The 23,219-nt window shown below is 34.8% G+C and overlaps 1 protein-coding gene across 2 annotated transcripts in view; it reads right to left on the bottom strand.

Moving 5' to 3' along the window:
• CCSER1 (coiled-coil serine rich protein 1) overlaps positions 1-23,219 on the bottom strand; it is an 854,890-nt gene that overhangs the window by 541,266 nt on the left and 290,405 nt on the right. For both annotated transcript variants that reach the window (XM_047091177.1, XM_047091178.1), the window contains exon 5: positions 19,815-19,935. In XM_047091177.1, the coding sequence (XP_046947133.1) occupies positions 19,815-19,935 (121 nt within the window). The remainder of the gene's footprint in view (positions 1-19,814; positions 19,936-23,219) is intronic.

Below are 23,219 nucleotides of genomic sequence, written 5' to 3'. Positions count from 1 at the left end.
TTAAGCTTTCACTTTTTGCAGATGACATGATATTATACATGGAAAATCCAATAGACTCAACCAAAAGTCCGCTAGAACTGATACATGAATTTAGCAAAGTTGCAGGATACAAAATCAATGTACAGAAATCAGTTGCATTCTTATACACTAACAATGAAGCAACAGAAAGACAAATAAAGAAACTGATCCCATTCACAATTGCACCAAGAACCATAAAATACCTAGGAATAAATCTAACCAAAGATGTAAAAGATCTGTATGCAGAAAACTACAGAAGCTCAGGAAGGAAATTGAAGAAAATATAAAGAAATGGAAAAACATTCCGTGCTCATGGATTGGAAGAATAAATATTGTCAAAATATCAATACTACCCAAAGCTATCTACACATTCAATGCAATCCCAATCAAAATTGCACCAGCATTCTTCTCAAAGCTAGAACAAGCAATCCTAAAATTCATATGGAGCCACAAAACGCTCCGAATAGCCTAATTAATTTTGAAGAAGAAGACCAAAGCAGGAGGCATCACAATCCCAGACTTTAGCCTCTACTACAAAGCTGTAATCATCAAGACAGTATGGTATTGGCATAAAAACAGACACATAGACCAATGGAATAGAATAGAAACCCCAGAGCTAGACCCACAAACGTATGGCCAACTAATCTTTCACAAAGCAGGAAAGAATACCCAATGGAAAAAAGACAGTCTCTTTAACAAATGGTGCTGGGAGAACTGGACAGCAACATGCAGAAGATTGAAACTAGACCACTTTCTCACACCATTCACAAAAATAAACTCAAAATGGATAAAGGACCTGAATGTGAGACAGGAAACCATCAAAACCTTAGAGGAGAAAGCAGGAAAAGACCTCTCTGACCTCAGTCGTAGCAATTTCTTACTTGACACATCCCCAAAGGCAAGGGAATTAAAAGCAAAAAATAAACTATTGGGACCTCATGAAGATAAAAAGCTTCTGCACAGCAAAGAAAACAATCAACAAAATTAAAAGGCAAGCAACGGAATGGGAAAAGATATTTGCAAATGACATATCAGACAAAGGGCTAGTATCCAAAATCTATAAAGAGCTCACCAAACTCCACACCCGAAAAACAAATAACCCAGTGAAGAAATGGGCAGAAAACATGAATAGACACTTCTCTAAAGAAGACATCCAGATGGCCAACAGGCACATGAAAAGATGCTCAGCGCCGCTCCTCATCAGGGAAATACAAATCAAAACCACACGCAGATATCACCTCATGCCAGTCAGAGTGGCCAAAATGAACAAATCAGGAGACTATAGATGCTGGACAGGATGTGGAGAAACGGGAACCCTCTTGCACTGTTGGTGGGAATGCAAATTGGTGCAGCCACTCTGGAAAACAGTGTGGAGGTTCCTCAAAAAATTAAAAATAGACCTACCCTATGACCCAGCAATAGCACTGCTAGGAATTTACCCAAGGGATACAGGAGTACTGATGCATAGGGGCACTTGTACCCCAATGTTTATAGCAGCACTCTCAACAATAGCCAATTTATGGAAAGAGCCGAAATGTCCATCAACTGATGAATGGATAAAGAAATTGTGGTTTATATACACAACGGAGTACTACGTGGCAATGAGAAAGAATGAAATATGGCCCGTTGTAGCAATGTGGATGGAACTGGAGAGTGTGATGCTAAGTGAAATAAGCCATACAGAGAAAGACAGATACCATATATTTTCACTCTTATGTGGATCCTGAGAAACTTAACAGAAACCCATGGGGGAAGGGAAGGAAAAAAAAAAAGAGGTTAGAGTGGGAGAGAGCCAAAGCATAAGAGACTCTTAAAAACTGAGAACTGAGGGTTGATGGGGGGTGGGACGGAGGGGTGGGTGGGTGATGGGTATCGAGGAGGGCACCTGTTGGGATGAGCACTGGGTGTTGTATGGAAACCAATTTGACAATAAATTTCATATATTGAAAAAAAAATGAAATCCCGTTCTCTAAAAAAAAAAAAAAAAAACACTGTCAGGAGATGGTATTATAAAAGTTGGGACATTGATGGTATGATTGTGTGAGTTCTAACTTGAAAGGCAAATTGAGTTGCAACTGAGGTGATTCTTTGTTATCATATAAGGTTTTAATCTCTTAAATTTGAATACTGTAGTGAGTGATTGTGTTTAAATAGTGAATCTATTTGCACATAGAAGCTCGCATTTTTTTAAAAAAAAGCTGATTTTCCAATGTTAAGCCAGATTTTATAGAGTGACACCTTTATTATAATATTTTGAGATTAGTTCCTTAATAGGATTATTAAATATAATTTTTGGGAAATAATTTTTAAAAATTGTCATAAATATTTAGCAAGCAAATATATAAGAGAATATTCTTTTACATATATACATATATATATGTAAAATATATTTATATAAATCTCCTAGGAAAGGCTCTTAGAATCTGTGTGTTTAACCACTGATTTAGTGAACACTATCAATGTGGCACTAATCTTTGATAGATGGCATTTGGGACCTGTTATACACCAACATCTCCAGAACTTCCATCTTCCCAAACTGAAACTGCACATCCATTAAATAATTCCCCATTCTGCCTTCCTCAGCCCCTAAAGACCACCTTTCTACTCTCTGCCTCGGTGAATCTGACTATTCAAAGCACCTTATATAAGTAAAACCATATAGCATTTGTACTTTGGTGACTGGCTTATATCATTTAACATAATGACTTTAAGGCCCACCCATGTTATACCATGTGTATTTCCTTCCTTCTAAGGATAATATTCCACTGTATGTATATATCACATTTTGTTTATCTGTTAATCTGTCAACAGACACCTGGGTTGCTTCAGCCTATTGAAGTTGTTGTAAATACAACTTCAATACCTATGGCTGTTGTAAATAATGCTGCTGTGAACATGGTGTACAAATACCTGTTGGAGTCCTTTTTTTTTCAATTATTTTGGGTATATGTACACAAGTGAAATTGCCGATTCATATGGTTGTTCTATATTTACTTTTTTGAGGAAACACCGTAGTGTTTTCTACACAAATTGCAGTCCTTCCCCATGCTTTTTAAAAAGGGTTTCAGATGTCATTGAACACATAATTAAAATGTTGATGGATTCTGGCATGAAGTGGCAATCTTGCAACTTACCAACAAATCTCCTTTAGAGCAAGGGTGTGAGCAGTGCAGAAAACAGCACATGTAAACAGCACATACGTGTTCCCTTTTTACTTATGGTTTACATGAGCTCTTATTTTAAAGACAGCAAAACCATAACTTATTCCACAAATTTTTAATCTACCAAACGTAAGCCTGGTTACTTGATTTCACATGAATAGTGTATATTTGTTATCGTTCTGTCAATTCCATGGCTCAGAAGTAATATTTACACTTAATAAATTCCTGGTTTCAGAGTAACATATATCTCATTGGTTCATTTTGATACTGTTTTTTGAAAAAGTGTGCTACTACTATAAGGTAACAATGCTGCACATAAATAGAAATATTTATTTGTAACATAGAGTAACATTCATAAACTTACTTTTTATAAATTTATGTAAATTTTCATATGTTGACATTTTTAATAATTTATAAATTTATTTTTATTATTATTGATCTAGAATTGGGCCTTAATATGAAATTTTAATTGAAATTTTTAGTGATTTTTTTGGGGGGACAGGAGAAATCATCAATGTTTAACATCTATAAATTTAACAAACACAGTAAAATCTCTGAACCTTTATTTAAATTGAAACAATGAGTTACTTTAGTGCCAAATGAATATTAAATTTACAAAGTACACACAATAGCTATTTTTACATCAGTATTCTTCCTATAGGCACAAAATAATGGTAGACATAAAATATGCACAGGAGAAAAATATGAAATAAGTTCCCTGAAGAAAGATATATTCTAAAAGTCTGTAAATCTACATTTTTTTCCTTTATTTTTTTAAGTTGAATATATCTCATTTATAATCTAAAAGAGTACCGCAGCCCCTGGTTGGCTCACTCAGTTAAGCATCCGACTTGGGCTCAGGTCATGATCTCACAGCTCATGATCTCACAGCTCATGAGTACTAGCCCACGAAAGGGTCTGTGCTGACAGCTCAGAGCCTGGAGCCTGCTTCGGATTCTGTGTCTCCCTCTCTGCTCCTCCCCACTCGTGCTCTCTCTCTTTCTTTCTCTCTCAAAATAAACATTGATTTTTTTAAATTTAATTCTATAATCTAAAAGAGTAATAATAAAAAATATACATAAGTGTCTCTGCCCTATTGAAAATTAAGTAATTTTTTCTGGCATTAGAGATCATCCGCTGTATTAATAAGGAAATAGAGGATCAATAAAACTCGAACCAAACTTTGTCTTTACTGGTACAAGACAGACAAACTTTCATGAATTAGTCCTTCAACTCAACTAAATTCCTGAAGACAAAGTTAGAAAGCAGTGTGTTCAATATCACCTGAAAATTCATTTAACATGCTTTTAAACTTCCATTTTGTTCTCAGTTCAGTTCGTATGGTACACCAAAATGTAGTTACAGATTACTTTCCAGGGCCTCTGGGTCATCAAAGGACAACCTTAGGCTTAACATGTCAGTCTTGTTAAGAAGATAAAAACTATAAAAGATATTGTAATATTGTTATAACATTCCCAATCCCATCATGGTGATGGGTGAAATAAAATTGTTTCCAATTTCTTTCAGGGCTTTTTGTAGCTTCTAATAATTTATTTTCCCTCCAGGTCAACTATTGGTATAGGAAAAAATGTGATCAATAGTTAGGATAATACCACAGTAGATTTAACAATCTTTCTTTGTGGCATATTAATCTTATAACTATGAAACTGAATCAAGTATTTAGTTTTAAATTTAAAGGGTAGCCATTCACCATGCAAAAAAAAAAAAAATTTAAACTGACCCAATAATTAATGATGTGAAAGATATGGAAACTATGTTAAATCAAAAATCACAAAATTTCTGTCTTTAATATCAGCCAGCTGCTTCCCATCATATTCTCTGACATTATCAATGTTCTGAAAGTAAACTTTCATTCATTTTAAAAATGCTTTCTAATTTGTTCTTATTCCAATTAAATGATAAAGCATATGTGCTCAATTCAATGTGATACAGTAATTTTAAGTTGTTTTTTTTAATGATGAGTATATTTCTCGTGGAATATGTGAATTTCAAATGGAAAAATAGGAAGAAAAAAGAGATTACTTCTCTAGTTTTCCTATATTATCCCATTATGAGTGGGTGATCAAGCATGGGATTATTTTCATAGTTATTTACAATGACACAGAAATAATGCACTTAGGACAAAAAGTGTATAAAAATATAATTCTGTGAATCTCACTAGTCTAATATTGATTTTTGGCATTTATACTCTTAACTTAGTCCTTGACATTATTCAGTCAATCAGGTTATGATGCAAAAAACAAAAAAAAAAACAAAAAAACAAAAAAAAAACAAGAAAATTCGAATATACATTGATGTTTTACTAAAACAGGAAAAATGTTTAAATTTCCATCTAGAAAGTGACAGAATTTAGCTTAGAAGACACTAGAGTTTATAGTTTAATGTAAACATAATAGACTGGTTTCTAAATGACAAAAATGTTTAACATTGAAATTATTATAAATTCACTGATAGTTTTTATTGCTTATTTTATCAAATTTTTGGAGTTACATAGCACAAAGAAATGTTAAAATGGTAACTTAGACTGTAGAGATTATGGGACCTCAAAAAAATGTTCATTTTAAAAAGGAGATAGGAACACAGGAATCACTTTATTTACTTAAGGTAAGACATTTAGGTTATGAAAGAGATGGGGTCATGATCCCATTTTGTGTATTTTAGTTTATTTTCTACTATATGGTGTGGCTGTTTCTTTAAACTGAAGATGCCAATGCTTGACACTTTAGAACTTTGCTAATTTCTTGACATCTCACTTAAAAAGGATTACAACTACATTCAGTTTAATAAAGAGTAATGAACTACTAGTAAAAAGTACAACATAGAATTTTTTAGGGCATGTAGATAAAAATTGGCCACCATCCTAATTGTGCAGAAAACCCAAAAGTGCAACATGAATTTTCAATCATCTCATACAGATTAAAAATAAAACCAAATGAATGCAAAAACTCCTTCCAGTGAAATTATAACTGGTATGGACTAATGAAACACATAGAAAATATAAATAAAAATAATTAATATAAAAACACAGCACACTTTGGGGCACCTAGATGGCTCAGTTGTTTAAGTGTCACTCTTGATTTCAGTTCAGGTCATGATCTCATGGTCATGAGATCAAGCCCTGCATCAGTCTTGGCACTGGGCATGGAGCCTGCTTAAGATTCTCTCTCTCCCTCTGCCCCTCACCTGCTCATGCTCACTCAATCTCTCTCTCTCTCTCTCTCTCAAAAAAAAAAAAAAGTCACCAAAACGACAAACACAGCACACTTTAAAAATCTTTTCTTCTACCTTAGTTTTGTTAGAAAAAGATAAAAATAAAAACATTAATCATGTAATTGACCAAGCTATGTTATGTCTTGTCTTAAGCTTAGTATAACATATTTAAACCAAATAACTATAAAATACTTTGACTTTAATAATAATCATTATTAAATTAAATAATAATATTTGGAACAGTTTCTCTAGACCAGAAGAAATTTGAAAGATCACTGGGTCCCATTACACCTATAATGCCTGAATCCACCTACATCATTCATACTAGTCACATAAAAATTTCAGTGATAGGAAGACTCCTATATCCATTGACTATTATAAACTCATCCTTTTTTAAAAAAATTTCTTTTATGTTTATTTATTTTTGAGAGAGACAGAATGCGAGTGGGCAGAGAGAGAGGGAGACACAGACTCCAAAGCAGGCTTCAGGCTCTGAGCTGACAGCACAGAGCCCAATGCAGGGCTCTAACTCACAAGCTGTGACATCATGACCTGAACTGAAGTCAGACACTGAACCGACTGAGCCACCCAAGCACCCCTAAAACCCATCCTTTTACCATAATCATCTTTATACATATCTTCCTTTTACCGTATTCATCTTTATACGTATCTTCCTTGTAGGCCCTTCATTATCCCTTTCAGATCCAGGCAGGACTATTAACAAGACCTTATTTCTGGTCCAAATTACAGAGAAAATACTAAGCTGACTTCTGTAAAAAAGTAAAAATCATTCAGTAACTAAATTTTTAAAAGAGTATCTAAGTATGTAAATTCTTTTAATAATCTTGTGATGTGTTATATTATGATATCTCTTAAAGCATGTGATGTTTTAACTGGAGACATTGGGGGGAAATCCCTTGTTTTATTTCACCATCTTATATTCTCTCTCTAAATCTGTATGTTACTCTTTATTCTTTGACAAAATGTGTAATCCTAACTTTATTGATATGATCTTAATAAAAGTTATTTTCCAAAGAAATGAAAAAAAGAAAGAAGCTAACAAAAAAAAAGTGTTAACAAGTAGCTAGTAAGGTTAAGTACACTTAGTAGGACAAAAACATTAAAAAGTTTTCTTTCCTTCTTCGTTCATTTGAGGAGAAATGTATGCACAGACGAAGAGGCACTGATTAATTGTGATAATCAACAGTGACAAATTTTGTTACTTTAGTTCTGTTTATTCTGATTTGCAAATGCTAATCATCCCTCCCATTATTGGTTTATTATGGCATCCATATTTTTTAGGTTGTAAATGTCTATCTATACAAAGAATATGAGGTTAAAAAAAATGACTGCCTAGTGTGTCAGGTTCAACATTTAGTAATGAAAGTAACTGAAAAGGAAGTATAATTTATTTCTTTTTAAAAGGGTCATCTTGGGTAAGTTACTTTATCTTTGTGTGCCCTAGTTTTGACAGTTGTAACCTGAAGATAATAATAGCACATAAAGGGAGAATTCAATGAGTTAATATTTGTAAAGTTAAGAACACTACACGACTTTTAAAATGAACTGTATTAAGTACTATTGAATTGACAAATACATTATTTTAAACAATATATTTACAGATTCAACAAATGATAATTCAATGCCTACAATGTATAAAACTTTGCTGAATCCTGCTAAGTACAGGATTTAACGAACAAAAACAAAACCAGAAAAGATTTATGGAAAATATCTATCTTCAAAGAATATCAGTCTTCAATGTCTGGTGAGCACACAAAATATAGGCAATTATATTTTGGGGGAGTAAGTAACATGAGAGGTGTGCAAATATTATAGAAGTGCATGGAGTTCATTAATCCACAAATACCTTGATTTTCCTATCACATTGATCCTATAATTCAGAGAGATTTGAGAATATTCATGAATGTGAATATAGATTCCTCTAAAAAGCAAAGAAGAAAAGTGGGCTCTTTCACATTTTACAATCTGCTTTCTCATAGTTTAACTCCTCAAAATTCTCTGTGAAATTTGTTATCGCCAATGTTTGTTTTAAAGATAACTATAGTTTAGAAACACAACCTTGCCCTGTTCCAGACATGGGAGTCAAGTTTCCAGACTCATAGTTCAGAGATCTTTCTTTTCAATATGTATGATAAAATTACTGTTTGAATTCCATGTGACATGTTCAAAAATTACTCCTATTCAAATATTTACTATGTTAATATTAACAATGGTTATTCATTAATCAAACTTAACTCTATTTTCAACTTGATAATTTCAGACAACTATAATGGTTGGCTCTACATTCTAAATCAAAGACAATGTATTTTATTTCAAAAACGAATAAAAAAATCAAATTTTCCACTATTTTTGAATACCTATTATTAATATCCTACATATTACAGAAGATTTTTAAAAGGCAGTATTTTTATAAAAGATATTATCAAATCCAGATGAAAAACTATATCACTTATTTTAAAAATAAGCAGATAATCACATGTAATGATTAAGTGAACTTTAGGAAATATCTAAAATCATAAATTCCATATAATATTATATATTTTTATAGGTCCCCATCCTCTACTCTCATCCCCAACTTTTTCACACAAGATATATTAAATCAGTTACTTTTTATTGTTTTTCTTCTTTGTGCCCAGAATTATTACACTGAAATACTGAATAATTAACACAACCTTACAAAGCAGGTGCTAGTGTGCTTATGTTTTCCATGAGGGTCCTTGAATTCGATAAAATTAGTATTGAATATAAATACATTAGATTTCCAAGCTTTTCATTTTTCTACTAGTCTATCTTCCCTGGAAGGGGAAAAATAGTAAATTAATATTGAATAATATAGCATTTGTTTATAGTGTTATTAAATAAGTTATGCTAATATCTACATTATAGGATAGATTCAAATGAAATATTTCATTTATCTGAAAACAGAATTTTTCCATGGGATGATGTTAGCAGGGGTAGTTGGAAGTTGGCACCTTGCTTTTTACCCCTGCATAAGAGCTACTTTCACAACAATGGTGATGCCCCTGTAGTCTTTTTCAGCGATCTGATAAATTGTATTTACATTGCAGTATGAAGAGTACAATGGTACTGTATTGCACTGGTGAACTGAAACACCTCAGTCATCTTATCAGGCTGTCCCAATTTATCTGAATAATAGCAATTGTGTGTTCAATGTATAAAGATAGATTGTCAAACCAGATGCAAATGTTACAATACAATTTCATGGCTTGACAAATTGTCTGTACAAGAGACCAGATATTATGACTCACTAAGGAGCAATAAACTGCAGAAAAATGAAATAACAACACTCAATCAAGGGGAATAGTTTCTCTGGAGATTTTTATTTATTTATTTGGTAAAATCCACTGGTTCTTGACTAACACATGAAGTCTGAAAAGAATCAACTTCCTTGAGTATTTTTTGCTGTTGTTGTTATTTAATAAACCAGTGAAACTAGTGACTGATGTGGCCACATCTTCCAATAAGGTGAATAGAGACCATAAAAAATAGAAGGATCCTCTCACAAGTAATATCAATTGATAGAGCTTAATTCATCATACACCTAGCCTGCCCCTCTTTCCTTCTGACCCTGGGCTTCTTCCCACATATTCAGTCTCACAGGCCAGAGAGAGAATGCCCCAGCCACTCTTCTAAGCTCTGTCCACCTCTGCCAGAGATCAGATGCTCCTCTGAAGCCTTGTGGGCCATGGGTATTACACCCTAGAGGGGAGGACACATGGCTCTTTGAACAAGGAATCCTAGCATGGTGGCTGGTGGATACACAGGCCCCTAGTGAGTGGGAATCCTTGGCTCTTTGAAACTCATGCCTTGCAGAAAGAGGCAGAGTCAGAGAAGGGACATAACTCAATTCTCTCAAGTGCAGAACCCAAGGCAAATATTCTGCCTGCCTAGATCTAAGAGCAGTGGTACTAAAGGACACATCCAGGTTTTGTGAGGCCTAGAGTTTATACAATCTGGTGGAGTCTATTTAAAAAATAACAGGGGACACCTGGGTGGCTCAGTCAGCTGAGTGTCCGACTTTGGCTCAGGTCACGATCTCAGAGCTCGTGAGTTCAAGCCCCTTTGTGATGACAGCTCAGAGCCTGGAGTCTGCTTCGGAATCTGTGTCTCTTTCTCTCTCTCTGTCCCTTCTCTGATGATGCTCTGTATCTCTCTGTCTCAAAAATAAAACATTATTTTTTTTTTTTAAATAACACATAAGTAAGAAGAAGAAAAGTTTGAGGATCCCTTCTAGGGCCTTGTAGAAGGCTCCAGTGTAAGTGAAGGCCCTAAAACTTAAGCTTCCTCAGCTGCACAGTCAATGTACTCTTGCCACCAAGTGAGAGGTGGAGGAGAAGGGTACTCAGTTGGCCAGAAGAGTTTTAAAGAGATTTTGCTTGGGTCCAGAGCCTCGCAATGGGCACACAAGTGGTCTCTTCAGAGGTATTCCGGGCCACTCTCCCACAGTTCCCTTACCAAGGATCGATGGGTGTCCTCTGTCTCTATTTCCTAGGTTTCCTGACCCTCCAGATAAGTAACAAAAACCTGAGCTCCATGACCAGCTCTGGGAGTTCAAGAAGGCACTGCTTTCCCAGGTGGCCAGCCCATCTTAACCCTCTAGCTTTTCTGGTCAGATGTCAGATTCCAGTTCACAGTCTGTTTCAGTTTTCCCAGGCATAAATCAGCCAACTGTCCTTTGTGTTTCCAACTGCAAAGAACACATGTGAAACACTCTGAATGATTCTCCTGAAGACCCTTCATTAGGCTGTGGTTAGAAGGTTACTCCTCCCAACTCCAAATCCCCCAAAAGCTATGGGGAGACTCCTAGGCTCTCTCCATGAGAAATCTCTTTACTCATCTCTTCTAACAGATGTTTCCACCCTGGAACCGGTCAAAATCACAAAATTGGTGCCATTTGTTTTGAAAACCTACATGGGAAAAGGGCTGTCTTATATTCAGAGTAGTAACTTGATAGTTATCATGTTCATGCTGCAGTTTCAGGGCTTTTTCAAAATAAAAATTATTTATTAAAAGTCACAACTTAAAAAGACACCCCACAAACTGGAAGGAAGATTTGCAATGCACAGGGCAATTCAACTTTGGAAATCATAACACACAAAGAACTTCTCTACATAAACACAAAAAATATACAAATCTCCCAATAGAGAAATCGACAAAAAATGGGCAATTTGTGGAATAGGAGACATAAATGCCCAATAAAAACTTGCTAAGATGCTCAACATCACAAAACATAAGCCAATGTATATCAAAGCCACATGAGATGCCAGTTCACACTCATAAGCCTTGTAAGGCTTTATACTTTTGCCTATCTAAGTGTGGGCACTGTCTGTTGAAGTAAAAGATATGTGTGCCTTACAACTCTGCCATCATATTTGCAGAGAAACTTCACACCAACTCTAAGAGCCCATGAATGTTCATAGCAGAACTGTTTATAAAGCAAACATTGCAAGCCTGTACACACCCTTTAACAGAAGATTGGATATATTTTGATACATTTATATAATGTAATATTATATACTACCAAAAAATAGCTAATCTATCCCTATAAGTTAAAGATTATCAATACATTGCCCAGTAGAGGTTTCGACTTCTGGATCCCTAAGGCCTGTGGTGGGGAGTAGGGAGCTGGACCTTGAATGGCCTCAGAATGAGAACTGGGTCCTCTGTGGGAATAATTAGGAAGGTAGATTTGAAAATGAAGAAGAGTTTTCTAACAGGCCAGGATGGCCAAAGATAGAAAAAGCTGCCCTGTAAAGTAATGAGCTACCTATCATTAGAGATGTGTAAGCAGGGGTTGGGCAACTTCTTCATGGGCAGTGAACCAAGCATTGGATATGAATAGTATAAGGGTGGGTTTGGATGAGGATGGCCATTATGACTTCTCCATGCAAACCCAGAGGTCCTGTAGTTTTGTGATTTAGTGGGTTTGAAAGTGTGGTCAAAGGAGAACAGGGCAGAATGAATAATCAAACTGTGACACATTCACCCCATGCAACACAGCTCACTAATAAAAGGGCATGACCATGGCACCTATAACAATGTGGATGAACCTCAAAAACATGATGAGTGACAGAGGCCTTACACAAGAGACCACATACTATGTGATTCCATTTACACCATGCCTCAATTTCTGATTTCTTTAAAAGAAATTTTTTTAATGTTTATTTATTTTTGAGAGAGAGAGAAACAGATCACGAGTGGGGGAGGGGCAGAGAGAGAGGGAGACACAGAATCCAAAGCAGGTTCCAGGCTCTGAGCTGTCAGCACAGAGCCCGATGCAGGGCTCGAGCCGAGTAGCTGTGAGATCATGACTTGAGCTGAAGTCGACGCTTAACTGACTGAGCCACACAGGCACCCCTCTGATTTCTTTTTTTTTTTTAATTTTTTTTTTAACGTTTATTTATTTTTGAGACAGAGAGAGACAGAGCATGAACAGGGGAGGATCAGAGAGGCAGGGAGACACAGAATCTGAAACAGGCTCCAGGCTCTAAGCGGTCAGCACAGAGCCCGATGCGGGGCTCGAACTCACGGACTGTGAGATCATGACCGGAGCCGAAGTAGGACACTCAACCGACTGAGCCACCCAGGCGCCCCTCTGATTTCTTTTTTAAATGGGAGAGATTTAAGACACTAAGAGGGTAATAAAAGGTAGAGACCAAATATAAGAGGGAAATTACTAGTAAGGAATCATAATATTTATACAAGGACCTAAGTGGAATTTATTTATATTTACATGAATTTCCAGTGAGAATCAATGAAAAAGATTCAGAAAGGAATTTTGTGCAAAGCACGTTTATGTATATATACTTGTTTCCCATTTAGATAGTTTCATTAATAACAATATAAATTAAAAGAATATAAAAACTCTTCCTTGACTAAAAACTATTACTAATTCACAAGAATATGGTAAGATTGTCACACTATTACATTACTTTTTTTTATCAGAATTATAATTAGCAGTATAGATATTTCTTCTTTATCCTTGCTGTGAGTGCTTGATAATATACTGTAAATTTTAGCTTTAATAACCTTAGTGAATTTGCCTAGGTTCTGGAATATAAATTGACTCAGTTCTCTTTTCACATTTCACCATCCCAGTGCCAGCACCCTAGTCCAAGCTACTGTCAGCCATCACCTAACCGGTCTCACTAACAGACACTCAACCTGTCCTTCATCAGGGGTGTGTTACTAAATAGCTAGCCAGCTCTCTTGGGGAAGGGAAAAGCCCTTATTTGTAGACTTTGGCAATAAATAAAAACATTCCAGCTGATTTCAGGTTTCCAATGTGAGATACCTGAGTCTGGAGCTGGGAAGAAATAATAACAAACCTGCTCTCCCAAGCGGGCTCTATGACACCACTGTCCCCATGTGTCACCTGGGCTCTGCTTAAAAAAAACATGTTTTTGGCTTCCGTTATCCCCAACAACCTTCTTTCAATATCCCCCCTGCTCTCAGCCATCACAGAGCATTTGCTCAAGCTTTTCTCTCTGATGGCAAAGTCCTCCTTTGCTTTTTCATTTAGTTAACTAATATCCTTCAGATCTTAGCTTGTGTCACCTCCTCAGGGAAGTTTTCTCTTCACCTTCTTGGCTAAGTTAAAGCTCCTTATTACAAGCCCTTATTAAAGGATATACCTCTACATTATAGCCATTGTCATATCCACAATCTTGCATTTCTTGTTGCAATTAATCAATTAGCATGTGTCTCCCTGACTACACTCTAAATTTTCATAAGAGACCGCACCTGCCTTTTAATTAAGATCCAAGCCTGGAACAGAGTGCAAAGATCAAAACAAATACTCAAGAATTACCTATTTTTGATGGATTAATGAATAAATGTCTATGTGAAATCATAAATAAATATATCCCCCTGAAATTTGTAAAAAAAATCTGGAGATTAGCTTTTAAAAGGATTCTTTGATGTGTCTCCAGTACAACTACAGAGTTTGTGCAACAACTCTGACATTAGAGAGTACTTAAACTTTTCCAAATTTAGCATACATACATTATTCATTCAGATAAAAATAAATAAAAAAGAGCTGACAGAACTTTAAACTTATGTCAAGTATCCTCTAAGAATAAAATAGGTTAGTTTTAGCCATTCTTAAAAAATAAGATCTTCTGTACTGAATGATAGCATCTGTGTCCCTTCAGAAGTAGCTCGAAGAACCTTCTTCATGTCAAGGCCATGAAGCATTATTACAGGAAGACCTTGAAACTTGGAGTGAATGACAGCATGTTGACATAACACCTCATTTGCACAAATTGAAACAATAAATCAAGTATCTTAGGAAGTTTAGATTTGTCTATATAAAATAAAATAAAAACATGGAAATGACCAAAAAAATAGAATTATTTCTCTCTTCCTTTACCTCTTTATTTCTAAATTTACAATGGCTATAAAATACCTTCATTTCAGGTATCAAGCCATGTTACATACAAAGTGCACGATTTGCAACAAACACATTTCTAATGAAAGCACAACATAAAATCCATAATCTATCATGGAAGCGGTACTCTTCAGAGTTTGAATTTTATACACAGTTCTCGAAGCACTCATTTGCACATAACTGTGATTTAAGAAATGCATAAATTTGAATAACAAATTTATGAGTTTCTGGATATGTGGACATATTTTTTCTTATTATTTTTTAATGTTTATTTACTTTTGAGGGAGAGAGAGACAGAGTGAGAGGAGGGGAAGGGAAGAGAGAATCTCTAAATCTGAAGCAGGCTCCAGGCTCTGAGCTGTCAGCACAGAGCCCAAAGCGGGGCTTGACCTCATGAACTGTGAGATCATGACCTGAGCCGAAGTCGGACGCTCAACTGACTGAGCCACCAGGTGCCTCTATGTAAACATATTTTTAATACTATGATGTTGATGATCAAATTATTTGAAAATTGTATAGCTTCTTTTTGGATCATAAATATTTTTCTATTTTTCTACAGAGTATTCTTTCCATGATATTTAGTGACCTATCAGACTAAAATAAAAAATAAAGTAAAATCAACACCCTTATTTTCAGAATTAAGATGACCTTTAGGTATATCAACAAGAGAAAAGCTCTAATTCTTTCCCGCTATAGTGCTCAGAATATAGCTTTCTTTCCTAAAGGACTGGATGTTTTCTCCCGATTATTTGCTATGCTGACAAATTTATACTTTATCCCTCATAGGAATTCCTAACTCTTATATTTTCCTAGTTGAATGTGTCTAAAAACTGATAAACACATGAAAATTTTTAAAATGTAAATATTTCAGTCATAAGATTTTTCTTACATTCTAAAGTGATGTATCGACACAATGCCATAATTATGACCAATATTCTGGCTTTATTTCTTAAGTTTATACTGATATATCAATTACATAACTTTAAGTAATCATACACCTAACCTAAACCTGTATCTTACATTGATATACAGCATCTGTTGCCTGAGGTTTATCTTTTTTAGGTTTGTGTTTTTCACCTAGACTTCATTCTTCACCTGGACTATAACATCCTCAAAAATAAACTGTCATACATATTCTGTCTCCTGTACAATCTTATGTATTCTGAAGCCCATACACTGAGTGGATATGTTCTTCTTAGCAATTGTTCTTAGCAAGTTCTTCTTAGCAAGAGATTTGCTGAGTTCTGAATTACATGACTCTAAAGGGTTCTATGTTTCAAAGACTCAGTGGTTTATGAATTTATCATATGAAGTCTGTATAGAGGGGAAAATTATTTCAAGAAATAATTTCTTCCTGAATTTAAAGAAAACACTAGGTATCTAAACACAATGCCTCAACTTACAACATTCTAATATGTCAGTATTATATTAGTGAATTATATTTCTTAATGAGAAGGTCCAAAACACAAAAGTAATATCATAAAGGGTTTTGGTAACTTCATTTATAAAAATGTCATGTGGTTATTTCCCTAACATATTTGTTGTAAAAAAATACAAATTTCTTTAATATTCTTTCCTTTTTATTGTGCTTCAGGACTTTCACTATAAGGTAGATAAAGTAACTTCCACACTGAAAAGGAATAAATTGTGGTTAAGAAAGTTACCAAAAACCCGCCCAAGGCCTCAATTCCTAATGACCTCAATTGCACAGCTAGCTGATATGAAATAAAATTATGTGATAAACACCTAAAACAAGTAACAAAGGTATTCATAATTGTATTTTAATGTCTTTCAATGTCTTTGGTTTGAAAAATATAAAGAATTCTGACTTGTAAAACTAATGGTGATATTATTATTAGTTATGTTGAACATCCATTGTTTTGTCTTCCTAGCATCTATCCCTGCCTTGTTTTATCAACATCATCCATATTTCAAGGATGGAATCACCCGTCCCCTCTCACCTTCACACTTTGCCTCAGAGTCTGTCATGTAACCTGGTTCTAGTCAATCACATCATCAAATACTCTGGGACACAGCAACTGTTTCAGCAAAATCATGCCAAATAAGCTAAGCTAGTCAAAGCCAGTGACATTCAAATCTTGGTTTTTGTTTTATTTTGATTAAACGGAAGGAGAAGCTCTTTCCACTAGATTTACTGAAAAGATAAAAATCTGCCCCACTAGCTGCTGAAGGCAGTAATGTCACCTTTAGAGGACCCTCCTTGAAAATGAAAACTGCAGAGGAAAGCAAAGCAAAGAGATGCAGATGGAAAGTATGAACTTTTATGACACTATTTGAGTACCAGACCCAAACATACTGGAGGAAGTTTCTACCTCTATACTTTTTTAATTACATGAGCCAAAACGAATCACTACCCTTGATCTTTCTAAAACCAATTTACAATGCAGCTGCTCTCATTAGCAAATGAGAGTTTTGAATTAATTACTATGCCTCTGCATTTATGTTGTCTTTTTTCTTTTTTTTTTTTTTTTTTTTAATTTTTTTTTCAACGTTTATTTATTTTTGGGACAGAGAGAGACAGAGCATGAACGGGGGAGGGGCAGAGAGAGAGGGAGACACAGAATCGGAAACAGGCTCCAGGCTCTGAGCCATCAGCCCAGAGCCTGATGCGGGGCTCGAACTCACGGACCGCGAGATCGTGACCTGGCTGAAGTCAGACGCTTAACCGACTGCGCCACCCAGGCGCCCCTATGTTGTCTTTTTTCATATATTCATATGTATCAATTAATTCTCAAAATAGCAGTTTGAAGTATGAAGGGCATATGTAATCTCCATTTGATACAATGGCCACTATTTGAATGTCTTCATTAGGATCACAATATACAATATTAGAAAAAATTTTTAAATATGTGGTATATTTGCCTTCCTGGTCAGCAAAAAGGGTATTAATATAATGGAGACATTAATCAAGAAACCAATAAGTAATTGAATGTGAGATGTGAGAGAGAAAACATAATGAGATTTTTCAGAAAAGGAAAAAAAAATGGTGGTTGTACATAAATATAGAAGTCAGAAAGAATCAGTGTTTAAGGGCTTATAGATGTCATTAATTTGGTTTTAGGTATACTTACTATAAGATTCAGTAGAATACCTACTCGGGTCAACAACTTTAAATATTACACCTGCATTCAGAAAAGCCTCCAGAAGAAGAATATGCATTTGTAAGTCATTGATAATGTTGACAATTGAAGCTATGGAAGGGATAACATGACTAATACTTTTGTGGATTTTTAGATTTTGAGTCCTTTACCAATATGACTTCACATAATACAATGACTGCAAAAGGATGGTGATATCACCCCAATTAACAGATGAAGAAAGGAAAGCACAGAGAGTTTAAGTAAAATGTCCCCAATTTCCATCTAATATATATCGTAGCAGAATTAAGATTTTAACGAAGGACTCTCTGACTCAGGAAAACAAAAACAGTAACAAAGCTATGTGAATGAATGAATGAATGAATGATATTGTTAAGTGAGAATGTTTAATAGGAAAGTAGATTCAGATAATACAAAGGAGCATCAGAGTGAATGCAGGGTAACAGAAAAGGACAAAAAAAAAAAAAAAAGAGAGAGCCAGTTAATAGTCTGCTTTATGTCAGAATAAAGAAGATGAATATTTATGAAGTAGCTGAAGACTGGAAAAAAGGGTATTTTATGTAAGCAAATAACACTATTCCCAGCTTTAAGCAAAATCACTAAAAGATAAAAGAATTTAAGATCCTACTTACAAATATATAGGTAACTTATGTAAACTCATTCAGATATTGCAGAAAATGCACTTGAGTTTTCTAATATAATTCCACTGGCATACATGAGATGTAATTTTCCTCCTATTAGACAAAAAATTGGAACCTAAAAATTAGACTATATTAAGAGCAGTTGTTTTCACTTTTAGATTGTATTAAAACTGAATTACAATCATTACTTCCTGAATTGGTTAGTATTTCTTTATAATGAGAATATTAATACTGCCTATCTTCATGCTATCAAATATATACATTGCTCCATTTGAATTCAACATTATTGAATGTAACATTAAAGGATTTTCTAATTGATTTCACAAAGAGTATCAGGCACTATCATGTTCCGGGAAACTCTGTCCTCAGGAACTCATCCAGTAGAAACGCATCAGAAACAAAACAAGTGTGATACAGTGTAAACCAATGGGGAAAACAGTAGGTGCTTCAAGGTACTACCTGGCTCATGTGGTGGTCAGCCAGATTACATGGCAACACCATCCATCACCTAGTCCCCAGTGTGAGACCTTAAAGTGGGAATGGCACTAGTTTCATTGGAAAATATCAGTCAGCTTTCCCTTTTCATTTATATAATGCATACCTGGAAATATCCTAGCTTATTTGATATGTCAAGTGCATGTAGTTTACATTTCTTACCATGAATTTAATTCTCTCTATAAGAAAAAAAATGTATCATTTATTCAATATAAGACCAAATCTAAATTTAAGTGAAACTTACATAGTAAAAATGTAGAAGCATTAGTGTAAATTTTCACTTAGAGTAATTTATTTAAAATACTTAATAACTTTCATTCCTTATAAAAATGCAAGCCAACTTTAAGCTAGTAAGTTTATATTAAGAATTGATCACATTTTACACAACCAAAGCCTACAACTATAAAATAAGCCATCCAAGAACAGTGTATCCACCATCACCTGTGTTAAAGAAATAAAATGCTTCATGTCCCTAAGGTAACAAAATGAAACTTGAATGGAATATAGCTCAGACAGATGAAGGCAGAAGATGCAGAAGTTATTCACTGACACAATAAAGGATAGATTGACTTTTTAAATATCATACAACATTATTTCTGTCCTTTCGATATACTAGCATTAACACATTCATTATAAATCATAATTTCTGAGCAATCCAATTCTGATATGTCATCTAATTTGTTTTACAAAGTTCTAAAGCATTAAACAAATAACTTACTGTTTGGAAGGTTCAGGAAATTTTAGTTCTTCTCTTTTCTTCATTTCTATGGTTGGTTCCATAGGAGTAAGGACCACAGCAGCACATGAGACTACAGAGTGGTATGAATCCTCCCGGCAAACTGTTTTATTAAAAAAATTAATTGTAAATGTCAAAATTATTTATTGACTATTCCATGTTCCCTTTTTCTGTTTTTTTTTTAAATTTTCAGTCAAATGAAAGATATAATTTAACTAAAACATTAATTACCATTAAATGATCTCTCATTATCATTTTCCACTCTGAGTCTTTCCACTCACTAGCTGAATGACCTTAGGTAATTTTTCTTTTTTTAAGCCACACAGGAGAAAAGGTGCTGCCAATACTTTATAGCCCTTTTTTAAAAAAAGATTTTCATTGAAGAATAAGAAGTGCATAAATCATATACAGTTAAATGAATCTTTCAAAAATGAACACAACTGTTTAATCAGCATTATGATCAATAAGTAAAGCATTACCAGAACCCTAAAACTCCCTGTGGTACCTCTTCCCAATCACTATTGCAGCCCCCAAACTTAACCATTATTATTACTTAAATAACCATAGATTAGGTTGGTCTATTTCTGACCTTAGCACGAAGGAAATCATCCTCTTCTGTGTGTGTACTATTTTACATGTGGCTTATTTCACTCAATATACATCTATAAGACCCATTCATGTGTAGCAGTATTTGTTCATTCTCATAGCTGTGTAGCATTGCACTGAATGAATTTACAAAATATATTTATGCATTTTATTGGTGATGGACATTTAGAACTGCTCTGCTCTGAGGCTATTTTGAAATGTCTATAAACATACCTCTATGTGGTTTTTTTATTTTTTTTATTTTATTGCAAAAATAAAATTGTGTTGAAAAATATCTAGCAACTGCTCTTGGGATATGTTCATATGTCCCACCTTCACCTCTAGTAGATATTGCCAAACGTTTTTCTGAACTGATTGGACTAATTTGCATTCCCCAAAAAGGAAGAGTTTCAGTTGTTCCACATCTGTATCAACACTTAACTTTTGCCAGTTTTTTAAAATTTTACTACTGTACAAATTTTTTATTGCTGCATGAAAAATTAACACAAATTTAGCAGCTTAAAACAGCACCCATTTATTATCTCATAATTCTGTAAGTAAGAAGTCCAGTGAACTCAGTTGAGTTCTCTGATTAGGTATACAGATTACAAAGAAAGACCTAAACTTTGTTACATAATTCCCACTCAAGAGTTAAGTTCCCACAAGGCCAATGCCAGGTTCACAGCCAGGCTGTGCTCTTAGGTTTCTGGGGAAGAATCCATTTTTGAGATTAATGACATTGTTAGCAAAATTTACTTTATTGAGGTAGTTGGACTCATGTCTCCTTTACCTAGCTGGCTATTGGCCAGGGATCAGTCTGAACTCCTAGAAGCTTCTGATAGGTCAGTGGTCAGTGGCTTGTCTATCTCAGCAATGAAGAATATCCTTCACATTAAAACCCTCTCATGCATCAAATTTCTCTCATGCTCTGATCTCTTGTGCTGCTAACAACTGGGGAAAATATACTCTGCTTTTCAAAAGCTCATTAGGTTAGGCCCATACAGATTATCACCTTTTTGATTAACTCAAAGTCAACTGGTTAGTAATCATAAGTACATCTACAAAGTCTCTCTTGCCATGGAATATAATATAATTGCAGTAGTGATGTCCCATCTTCCCAGTGGAAGGAATCATACAAGGGTTAGAGTCACGTGTCATCTTAGAATTCTGCCTACCACAGCTATTCCTATAAGTGTATATAGTGGTATCACATTGTCGCTTTAATTTAAATTTTACTGATAATTAATGCAATAAAGCTGTAAATTCTTGCTTTACATGATTCTGATAAGCACAAATTTCAGTTACATGGTTTAGTTAAGTAACACCAGAACTCTCAAAAATGGCTCACATTTCAGTTCGCATGATATATCGATACTGTGCATAATTGTACAAACTATGAACTTCTCTAGCAGCCCTTTGATCCGCAAATCACTACACAAATAGTCTCTACTTACTCTGAGCATGTACTTTGAGTACAAATAAGAAATGTGCATCATGATTAGACACACTCATCACTTTTTTCAAAGTCTATCAATAACTGGTCATGCATCTGCTACTCAATTTAAGCCCAAGTCTCAAAGTATGTAGTCCCATTGCTTCCTTTTCTCCCAGTGATGAACTCATGTGACACTTTACAAAAATGGATAATCTAAGGAAGGAATTTGATGGTGGAAATGAGAAGTGTAGCAAAGAAATGAAATCTTCTAGTGATGTAAGTGGTATTTGAATTGATTATAAATGAAAGATCAATAATTTCTGATCTAAGTACTCACTTCAATAAGTGGCAAACAATAAATTAAACCCTCTCCCCAATACAGAGAGAGGCAAATACTAAAGATGATAGCCACATTAATGAAAGAGAAGGCAACAATACAATTAAGGTCATACAAGTCTGCCAAGAAGTGTGGGACTATGATCTCAAAGAGAAAGAAGTATAAGAACAGATCTTAATGTTCTTCACCTTCCGCTAAAAATATTTGCTGAATTACTAATCCACTCGGGGTGGAGTCTGAGATATAAACTAGATGACTGCCAAGAGCAGAACTGAATCTCAAGCAATTATGTGGCACTCAAGATACAAACATTAGTATCGAGTATGTGTCAAAGTATGTGTGGGGGGCAGCTGCTTTCTTTGTCTCTCTAATGCCATCAAACAGATTTTTGTTTCTTCTACTCTTCTCTCTCTCTTTTTTTTTTTAAATCTAATTTACTCTTAGCATGTGTTTTGAGTCTACATCAAACAATTCCAACATAGTTGGGAGAAGAAAAATCTACTACATTTAAAATTTTCCCTGTTGCATCAGGGAAATACAAATCAAAACCACATTCAGATATCACCTCACGCCAGTCAGAGTGGCCAAAATGAACAAATCAGGAGACTATAGATGCTGGACAGGATGTGGAAAACAGGAACCCTCTTGCACTGTTGGTGGGAATGCAAACTGGTGCAGCCACTCTGGAAAACAGTGTGGAGGTTCCTCAAAAAATTAAAAATAGACCTACCCTATGACCCAGCAGTAGCACTGCTAGGAATTTACCCAAGGGATACAGGATACTGATGCATAGGGGCACTTGTACCCCAATGTTTATAACAGCACTCTCAACAATAGCCAAATTATGGAAAGAGCCGAAATGTCCATCAACTGATGAATGGATAAAGAAATTGTGGTTTATACACACAATGGAGTACTAAGTGGCAATGAGAAGAATGAAATATGGCCCTTTGTAGCAACGTGGATGGAACTGGAGAGTGTGATGCTAAGTGAAATAAGCCATACAGAGAAAGACAGATACCATATGTTT

Source organism: Lynx rufus, unplaced genomic scaffold (genome assembly GCF_022079265.1).
Source record: "Lynx rufus isolate CCGP_SWC_20201006 ecotype Redwood Valley unplaced genomic scaffold, mLynRuf1.p SCAF_3, whole genome shotgun sequence".
NCBI lineage: Eukaryota > Metazoa > Chordata > Mammalia > Carnivora > Felidae > Lynx > Lynx rufus.
This window is presented reverse-complemented; position numbering and strand designations above follow the sequence as displayed.